The sequence below is a fragment of the Plecotus auritus genome (assembly GCF_963455305.1).
Source record: "Plecotus auritus genome assembly, chromosome: 4".
NCBI classification, from domain to species: domain Eukaryota; kingdom Metazoa; phylum Chordata; class Mammalia; order Chiroptera; family Vespertilionidae; genus Plecotus; species Plecotus auritus.
In genome coordinates this window covers 90,718,623-90,729,251 of record NC_137775.1, presented here as the reverse complement: position 1 = coordinate 90,729,251, position 10,629 = coordinate 90,718,623, and the positions used below count along the sequence as shown (strand labels likewise).

The 10,629-nt window shown below is 41.9% G+C and overlaps 1 protein-coding gene across 2 annotated transcripts in view; it reads right to left on the bottom strand.

The window, feature by feature from the left end:
• Positions 1-876: 876 nt before the first annotated feature.
• ZNF318 (zinc finger protein 318) overlaps positions 877-10,629 on the bottom strand; it is a 38,667-nt gene continuing 28,914 nt past the window's right edge. Inside the window, exon 8 of one of the 2 annotated variants that reach the window (XM_080666277.1) lies at positions 877-950. In XM_080666277.1, the coding sequence (XP_080522403.1) occupies positions 945-950 (6 nt within the window). In that variant the 3' untranslated portion in view covers positions 877-944. Of the gene's footprint in view, positions 951-6,235; positions 10,603-10,629 lie in introns of those variants that run through there. The other variant, XM_080666275.1, reaches the window with a different exon arrangement.

Sequence of the window (10,629 nt, the reverse complement as noted above, 5' to 3'; positions counted from 1 at the left end):
GGTATTTTGAAATGATGCTGTCTGCTTCTGTGTACCAGATGTTTCAATGTATGTAGGAGAGATAGTAAAACTGAATGGAAACTGGTTAACAGCTGTCCTGAAGTCTGAAGTTCAAGGATTATTCAAACACCCCCTTTGTGATTGTATGCCTTTCCTTGAGCCCCCCTTTGTCTACTCATACTCGTCCTCTAAGGATATACCAATTTTTTACCTTGATTCTTGTATGGACCAGTAAAGAAGACTGAAATCAAGATATGAGATGTTCTCCTTGCTGGGAACATTTGGACCCAGGGCCCAGGAGGCCTAAGAAGATCTAAACTCCACACCTTTAACATAAGTATTATGGCACAAAATGATTGATGAAAGTTAGAAGATAATTTGAGATGAGGAATGGCAAGTTTAGAACATCTCTCTCCTATGCCTCTCTTCATCTTGTTCCTCCTCTACTGACATCCTATATAATAAAAGGCTAATAGGCAAATCGACCAAACCGCGGAAGGACCGATCACTATGACGTGCACTGACCACCAGGGGACAGATGCTCGACACAGGAGCCAGGCTCACGGCTGGTGAGCACACCAGTGGTAGCGGGAGCCTCTCCTGCCTCTGCGGCAGTCAGATATCCCCCGAGGGCTCCCAGACTGCGAGAGGGCGCAGGCAGGGCTGAGGGACACCCCACCCCCGCAAGTGCACACATTTCGTGCACTGGGCCTCTAGTACATACATATTTGCTCACCCAATTCACCGTTTACTGGTAGCTAAAATGACAGGACCTCCTCCACAACCCACTCCTGCGCCAGCAGCCATACCCACCTTCTGGAAGTTAGACCCTAGAGGTGACTGCCCAAGGTCACTCATCATTTCTGTGGTACCTGTGGCTTCTATCGCTGGTGTAGAGATGTCTTCTGCAATCCTTCCTTCTGGAAATCTGAAGACTTCTGCAATTACTCCTGAAAAGAAAGGAGGATAGGTAGGTGAAGAGTCAGTAAATATCATCATAATTTATCCTTATGTAGTTCTGCTATAGGAGGGCTGGACAGAACTTTAACATGGGCAAAGTAGAAGAGTGATAAAAGAAAAATAATACCTTAATATGGTTGACTTTATCTCTTTGCTATCTTTCTCTACATCCTCTACCATTATTTAACTCTGACTCCATTTTTACCCTGCTCATTCACTTCCATTAAGCATGCTCATTTTCCATATTTTCTACAAAACTCCTTTCTTGCCTGATACTCAATAAGTAGAAGGAAAAGCCAGTAAAGCTTTCAATCAATACATCTGGATATGAGTTATCTTGTCTTTTTGCATGCAACGAAGACTTTGTGATATATAGTGTACCTTTATTAAAGTAAGCTTTGTGAAAACAGGAATCTTGATTTATGTAATATAAATCCAAGTGCTTATACAGCATGAAAGGAAACACATAACCAGCTCAACAGACGTCAGGGCAAGAGAAAGGGAACAGAAGAGAGTAAGAAGAAAATAAATGGTTTCTATCAAGAATGGAGATTCTTAAAGAGTGTGTTTTGCCCAGCCTTGATGAGAGTAAAGGAATCTAGGGAGCCTTGAGGGAAAAGCAGCAAGACCTGTTTGTAATGATGGAAAACTGACAAGAGGAGTGAAGACAGGAATGCACTGAGTGGGAGACACACCTTAAAAAAACAACAATTTTTTAATACATAAAAGTATATAGAAGGAAAATGAAAAACCTGGTTTATAATTCCACAGCACCAAAAAAACACTGACATAAATATTATATATTTTATGTGTATACATGTTTTGTGTATAGAATATTTGTATTTTATATAAATGCATTTCATGGTCAGAATGTTTGAAACAAAAAAGATACCAAAAAAAGATACAAAATAAAAAGTGAAAGCATCCCTATTCCCTCTTCCCAAGGCAACCTTTTTTGGTTAATGTTTCTGTTTCCTTCCAGAATAAAATTGGCAGCTTGATGTAGTTTTGATGAGGTGACAAGATGATGTTGAGCCATGAAGGGTGGAATTACTCCTTCAGCCAAATCAGAGAGATTTGGCGTTTGACCAACTGACTTCAACATGCCTATAAAATCATCTGAGAATCAGAGTCCCCAAAGCCTTTTATTGTTAACTCTAAGGTCAGTTTACCCCTATTTTCCATCCAAAATTTTTCTTCTAGGAGTTTCAGGGCCAGTGTGTCCCCGTTCTGGCCTGGCACCACTATTCCAGAATGCTGTTGAAATGAAGGGGTCACTGGTACCTTGTCATGCACTCATTGTAATAGACAGTGCTTGTATACAAAGATCCAAGACAGACGCAAGAGGATAGCTGGCTTGTGGAGTACTAAGCATCCAACAAATACAATCAATGTATAGCTTTTACCCACTTATAAATTGCTAAGTACTAACAATCAGTTAATAAAAAATAGTTACTATTACCACATTGCTTCTATTTTTTTAAAATCCTCAACCGAGGACTGTTTTTTGTTGTTGTTGTTGTTGTTGTTTTCATTGATTTCAGAGAGAGGAAGGGAAAGGAAGAGGGAGAGAACAGATATGGGAAAGAAACATCAATTGGTTGCCTCCCGTATGCGCCCCAACCGGGGATCAGACCCACAACCCTTCGGTGCACAGGACAATGCTCTAACCACTGAGTAACACTGGCCAGGGCCCCACACTGACTTTTTAAATGAACTTTTATTGCACACTCTTTTGTGCCAGGCAACTATGCACTGTAAATACAATGGTAAAAAAAAAACGTAGGTAATGACAGACTGCTTTGGAGAGTTTGTAATCTAGTTGGGGGGAAGGGAGGCAATATGAATCAAAGAAACACATAAATGTCAAATTACAACCACATTAAGTGCTACAGTGAAAATGTACATGGTCTTTTGAAAATGTTTAAGGGTTGAGGGCAAATCAGGATGGTGGTGATTTTTTTATTTAAATGTATTGGTTGATTTTATAGAGAGGAAGGCAGTGAGAGAGAAACATGAATTCGTTGCTCTACCTATCTATGCACCCACTGGTTGAGTCTTGTATGTCCTCACTAGGGATTGAAATCAGGACAACGCTCTAACCAACTGAGCTACCCAGCCAGGGCGGTGATTTTTTTTTTTTTAAGGGCAAAAGATTTTCATTTTAAGTTCAACTGCTTGGCTTATCAATGAATACTGTTACTGTATACATATTTTAATTATATAATTATTGCAAAATTAAACTGCACACAGAAGAAATGTGCTCACAAACCCAAACAATTATTTGTCCATTTTCTCCCAAAATTGTTAATATATGAAAATCTTGCTCATTAGATTCTCATCCTGGTCTTGGTACGTAAGCTTTGTTGAAGTGAGAACCAAGTTTTAGGGATGTATTTTTAAAACCCCACCTCACTTCCTTTATATGTCATTTCCTCTCTGAACTCACTTCTACCCTTTAAAAAAATATATACTTAACGTCCCCATTGGATGCCTGTATACTGTAACTCCAACCCTAAATACACACATACCTCTCCCCATTCTTCCTCAGTCCCTGAACCTGGTAGTCTGGTAAATGGGCATATGTTCTGTCATGCTTTGCTACCAAAACATTAGCTAACTTTTTTACTTTTAGACTTTTTTAAAGAGATGGAGTGGCATGAGGTAAAATGGGAATACTTAATAGAAAGGTTATTAAAAGTATTATGTGCCCTGAAGCTAGCTGTGAAGAGAAAGATGGCTTATAAAGAGGTCTCCATTCACAGAACCAATGGAAATTTTTAAGGAATTATTTATACAACTTAGGTGAAAATTGTTTGCCCAAATTTAAACCTAACTGCTCATCAATGGTTCTCACAGTTGAGAGGATCCAATAAAAATGCTTCTGATGTTTGTAGAAATTTAAAAGTTATATTCCATAAGCCACATGTAAAGATTGGGGCCACTCCCTGCTTATGCCTTTGTCTCCCAAGGTAAAAATGTATTCAGTACCATGATGGTACTGAAACTCTAGGAGCTAGCGACTGGGTTACGAGTTCTGCCCTTTCTTTTACATGGCTTCTCTGGATGGGCTTCAAAGCTAGATCCCACCGACTATCTCAACCTTTCTGATGCCGCGACCCTTTAATACAATTCCTCATGTTGTGGTGACCCCCAACCATAAAATTATTTTCGTTGCTACTTCATAACTGTAATTTTGCTACTGTTATGAATCGTAATGTAAATATCTTTTTTTCCGATGGTCTTAGGCTCTACAGCAGCGGTTCTCAACCTGTGGGTCATGACCCACAGGTTGAGAACCGCTAGCAGGGTCGCCTAAGACCATTGGAAAACACAGGGTCGCCTAAGACCATCTTTTTCCAGGTCAGGAGAGGGCTACTTGAGAAGGGAAGGGAAGAGAAGCAAAATTTAGGAAGGGCAGAACTAATTCAAGTAGCTGGGGCTGGAGTATTTTGAGCAACTCCTCTTGTACTCTCTTGATAACTTGAAGCTTTATGCTAAAGGCATCTGCCATCCTCAAAGGTTTTCTAGAATAATGCTCCTTATAACAGCTGAAGCAACAGTATTCTTCATATCTGCCTTGAAACCAGCAGAGGGAGAGCTTTTAGGATTCTGTGGTCTGGGCAGGAAGTGTTGCTGGCTTTCTCTAGTCAAAAGATGGTCTTAGGCGACCCTGTGTTTCCCGATGGTCTTAGGCGACCCTGCTAGCGGTTCTCAACCTGTGGGTCATGACCCACAGGTTGAGAACCGCTGCTGTAGAGCCTAAGACCATCGGAAAAAAAGATATTTACATTACGATTCATAACAGTAGCAAAATTACAGTTATGAAGTAGCAACGAAAATAATTTTATGGTTGGGGGTCACCACAAAATGAGGAATTGTATTAAAGGGTCACAGCATCAGAAAGGTTGAGAACCACTGGACTAGAGGAAGCCAGCAACACTTCCTGCCCAGACCACAGAATCCTAAAAGCTCTCCCTCTGCTGGTTTCAAGGCAGATATGAAGAATACTGTTGCTTCAGCTGTTATAAGGAGCATTATTCTAGAAAACCTTTGAGGATGGCAGATGCCTTTAGCATAAAGCTTCAAGTTATCAAGAGAGTACAAGAGGAGTTGCTCAAAATACTCCAGCCCCAGCTACTTGAATTAGTTCTGCCCTTCCTAAATTTTGCTTCTCTTCCCTTCCCTTCTCAAGTAGCCCTCTCCTGACCTGGAAAAAGATTCTGACTCCCTCTGAGATGAAGTGAGGTTAGGAGTGTGTTCTGGATAGGATTAACCCATCACTCTTTCTCTAAACTTGCCCACCTTTCCCCAAAGGGTGGTGGAACTTACTAAGGGAACAGTCCTGAAAATCAGTAACAACTGGCATTTTAAACTTTATTTTCTCTTAAGCTAACTGTGCATAGCTAGCCTTCTGAATCAGTCTGGTTTCCAGGCCAGAAAAGTGCATTGAATACAGGCTTCAGCCTAAAAAAGCAGCCCTAAACAACTACTCAGGAGGCCTGACCCTGTACACATTTGGTGCTGAGATGGAGATAATAATCTTCATCTTAAAGGGCAGGCGGACCTCTATGGCATCGTGAGGTGAAGTAACATGTTCCAAATCACAGCAAGGCAACTGGCTGAGGAACATTAAAGAACCTAAAATCTGTGCCCTTTCCACAACATGAAGAGAGGCCAAGACAACTTCTAAATAAATATTAGTCAAGGCTGTAGAAAAAGCAAATAGTCTTCCAAACTCAAAGGAGGGATTCTACAGCTCTGCACACAAGGAAACAGGTACAAAAGAGTTCTTAAGAAAACAGATTGGCAACTTTGCATTATTTTTGAGAGTTGGGGGAGGGGAGGTTGGGGGAGAACAAGACTCTGAAGCCTCTGTTGAGACAGTTTATAGATTGCTGACAACAGATGTTAGAATACCTGAGGACCAAGCTCCCTGATTCCCAAGAGCACTCTCAGCAAGAACTCGAGTGTTCTTGGGGAAGCTCAGTTCCCAGAGGAGCATAGGGAGAGTCAACACAAAGTTATATAAAAAGCTTAACAATGGGAAGATGCCAAAACTAGACCACGGTCCACTATTTACTACCCATCTAGGCAGCACTGGAGCACAGACTATAATCTAATAATTTGCATAAAGAAAGTAGCCCCCCCCCCCCAAAAAAAAAAAAACAATTGGAGGGAGTATAGAAAATAGAGCAGTGGGGATTCATTGCTTTAGTTTTCCTGTGAAGGTCAAATGTGTGTGGTTTCAAAACAAAAATCCAGAAAGAAACATGAGATTAATACATTTATTCCAAGTAATTAACACATTAAAAATAAAGTTAAACTTGTCCAAGCCAACTCATAAATTCTTTAATCTTTTGAACATAATGTACAACCCAAAACATCACACTATGGTGGAAATAACTTGGGAGAGGTAGAGAAAGGAATACATATGGGTTGTGGAACAGAGGATAAATCCAATCCCAGAAGTTTCAGATCTTCTGCCTCTTCAGAACAGAAATGACTGCTATGCAATTTAACACAAAGTATTACTGCATCACAATACAATAAACAAAGGCCATTTTGAAAATAAAAGTGACCCCAAAAGCATATCTGCTTCTGGCACTGAGCTACGAATAAGCCTTACCGATTTGTCGTCTTCCAAAAGTTAGCCTGCTAGATTTTCTTCCATGTTTACTGAGGCCATTTCCAAACAGGTTTGTGAGTTAGTAGGACCATTTCAAGCAAAAGCAACAGAATGAGGAAAGTATGGGGGTTGACATGCCACAAGGAAGTAAACAGTAAACAAACTTAAGGCAGGCCCATCCAAATGGAAGCCTAACAGAGGAACAATCCTTCCTTCATCAGTTTTCCATTTCTGTAGGCTTTCTTGTGTTTCTCCCAGAGACCCATCAAGCTGCCCAGAAAACTGGGTGGGGATACAACACAGCAATTAGAGAAGTCAGTTCTTCCTCCTCCCCTACATTTCAGAAATGGCAGAGTCAAAGGCAAAAATACAATCAAAGCACACTATGTGGTAAGCCAGATAGACATTTGATTTTAATGACAAAGTAGGAAAAAATAAATTGGCAAAAAAATTTAACAGAAAATACTTTTTTACAGATATGTATAGGAATTATGATTGACTTGTCTGATATCTTGAGAAAGAACAAAAAAGGAAAGGAGGTAAATATTTTTTTCTTCCATGAACATTTAGATGCTGACTGCATCTCATGGTGTAGGTTCCAGATGAGATAGCCAAATAGTCCTGGATCATTTGGGCACTGGATTTCTAGAAGTCAATTTGATTCATCCACAAGTAGCTCTTGATATGTACTAGGTGTGAACACTGGATTCTGTGTGGTCCTGGATGGCATCAACTGCAGCTTCTCGTGCAAGTATTTCCTGAGTGACAATATTGCCTCCAACTACCTGCTCCCTTGTAGAGGACCCGGAAGCCAAAGATTTTACCAAATTCAAAGGGTTTTCATTATCTTCATCTACTTGAGGAACTGCTACCCTTGTGATGGATGCATTCACTATTTCTGGCTGTAGTGGTCCCATCTCTAAGGAACTGCACTCCGAAGGGTCACCTGGTATAGAGAGATGAGAACATAACTTCTCTTTCTGAACTCCAGATGTCCGTGAGACAAAGTCAACAAGGTCTGGAAGGCAAGGAGATGGCCCAAGGCCTGCGGGGTTTATTGTTTCTGATTTCAAACAGAGTGAATCTTGTTTCTCTAATTGAGAAGTTCCTTCTACTTCCTCAGGCATCATTCCTCCTGCTAACAGGTCAAGGGCCTGATGTGTTCCCTCCAGACTCCCCAAGCCAAGGTCAACATTTTCTATAGGATGTCCAGTTTTCAAAATATTAGGAGTGATCCTCCCACTTCTGGGATTAGATGAGGTTTGTTCACCCTCTGCTTCCAAGTTAAGCACCGGGGTTTTGGGAGAATCTAATGAAAACTCAGAAAAGGATGGGATTGGTTCAAAGTCAGTGAGAGGTGGGGCATTACATCCTATAGCTGACAAAGAATTTTCTTCATACAATTTCTGAGTCAGGGCAGTTGGGGATCTATGTGCTGGGTCTACTTGAGTATTGCAGAAATCAACACCCATATCCCCCAGGTTCCCGAGGGCAGCAAGCTTTTCTACTTTCAGGTCTGTAACCTCTAAGTCTTCTAAGGCCTTGCTCTCTATTGTCACTGTTAACTCTGGGTGGACATCTCGGAGCTCCAGGGCATCTGCTTCTGGTTTCTCCAGGCTCTCCCCAGTCTCTGGCTTCTTGTTCTCATCCCAACCAGCCAGTTCACAGATCAATTTACCCTGAAAATCTTTCGATCTTTCTCTCTTGAATTTGAGACTTCTGTACCTTGAAGCTCTAGAAGTTGATTCTGGAGTTGAATTTTCTAGGCACTCACTACCAGTTGAAACTCCTTGCTCCTGTGCACAATCTGTTATATATGTATCTGATCTGGCTGGGGACTGAAAAAGCAATTCTGGAGTACAAATTCTCACAGTTGTGTCTTGTGGGTTCTGGAGTAAAGACCTAGCTTTTGGTGGAAATGAGTCTATTTTTGCCTTTGTGGAAGAGAGAGTCTGTGCACTCAATTCAATCATTACTTTACTTTGAGTTTCACTTCCTATCATCAATTTTTTGGAGTGTTCCATCTTTTTGTCAGTCATTTGCAATTTGTGCTGTTCTATTTTTCCCTCCCACATGTATCTGTTCCTATGATTCAAATTAGAATCCTCTATATTATTAGGGCCAACACTGATGCCTATTCCCTTTTCTACCATCCTCTCAGAGAGCTTTGCTCCCCCTTTTTTTAGATCAGTGTTTGCCTCTATCTTACTTTCTCCACAATCCTTAGATTGGTGAAGCTCTTGGCTTTCCTCATCCATGTTACCAGATTTCATAACATGGGTTTCTACCAATTTCTGAGATTCCATGGTTTTACAGTATTTATCTGACAGCTGAGGGGCTGGCTCTACACCTGGTGGCCCTGGCTCTCCCAGGTCAACTTCCATTTTTCCTTCGGGAGATATATCCCTATTAGTGCCACCCTGGAAGGAGCTAGAAGTCCACAAAGCCAAAGTGTCTGTCTTTGGAGTAACAGTTTCATAAGGCTTGCTTTGACACAATCTTGTCAGAGGCTGTAGGAAGCCATAGCTGCTGCCTCTGCTTTTTGAGTCTACAACTGACAATTTCCCTAGGGACACCGGAGTTTTTGCAATGGGTTTTTTAGGGTTTCCAAATGAAGGAGCAGAAACCAAACTTCTATCTCGAGGCAACTCCTCTTGGGATGTACTGCTGTTCAAAGTAGAAGTGGAAAAGGTGTCTGAATTTTCAGCTCTAGAAAAGTTGCTATTTTCCCCATTGGCCAATGGACCACCACTCAGCTTAGTCTCAGGGCCCCCCTTTCCACCACTACTGTAGAATATGTCATACAGGTCCTTAGCATTGGCTGTGGCTAAGCATGAATTTCGCTTTTCCAATTTTTTGGCTTGTTCACTGAACACACTTGAGAGGGGAGGTGGTGGACGCACTAACACAGAGAATAGGGTCTGGTCCCGGTCACTCTCACTCACCCCAGGAGCTGTCTCATCAGAAGGAATGGCAGTTGGCTGTGCTGAGGCTATGATGGCTGCCGGCAACACTGGATTCAAAATGTTAGGACCCAGGAAGCCAGGGCTGAGAGTGTGAGATAAAGTTGGGTTTGATTTTACGGGAGCCAAAACAGACTTTGCTTGAGCAGAAGGAGCAGCTGCAGCTGGATGAGGTATCACTGGGGGTGGTGGGGGTGGGGGTGGAGGAGGTGGTGGAGGAGGTGGAAGCATTTGTTCAGGTATATGGGATGGCTCATTCTTTTCAGCCAGCATCATTTTTTCCTCTGGAGACCCTTTTAGAATCACTTCTTCCCCTCCAAATGCTTTGGAGATGATATCAGGAGGCAAGAGGAGATCAGATGAAGATTCTTTAACCACTGGCAGAGGTTTAGCAGTGGTTCCAGAGGACTTGATGGATAGAAAGGTGTTAAGAGGAGCTGGCTTGCTGACTGTGGCTAACCCTGACTTACGGAGCACTGTGGATGGAATAGGCAGGTTGGGTCGGATCTTAGTCTGGGTTGAAGTTGTCACAACAGGCATCCAAGGGCTAGTATGTGCAACAACAGTTTTCCCAGAGAGCTTGATTTTGATGGGCTTTGCCTTTCCAGCTTCAGCTTTGCCATCCTCTTTGTCCTTACTGCTTTCCACGGTCTCTTCCTTGGGCATAATTTGGGCCACTGAACTTTTTTCCTCCTCTTTTTCTGGCTTCTTCCAGCTGAATTTCCCAAAAGAGGAAGATGCTGGTGATTCTTTCTTTACTTCTTCTTTTAATTGTAGTTTAATGCTACCCTTCCTCTTGTTTTCAGCCTTTTCAAGGGAGTTACTGTCCTCAGAGAGTTGGTCCTCTAATTCCTCAAAGACCTTGTCATCTTCCTTTACATCTTTCAGGATCTTTGCCTTTTTTTCTTTCTTCTCTTCCTTTGGTTTCTCAGTAAGTTTGCGCTTTAGCTCACTCTGACGTCGGCGTTCTGTCTCTAGGACCACAGCCAAGCCAGCTTGGTGGTCCAGATTCCGCCGCTCCTCATACAATGGGTTTTCAACCACATATTTCTGGGAAGAGAAAAGATAAAGGCTCAA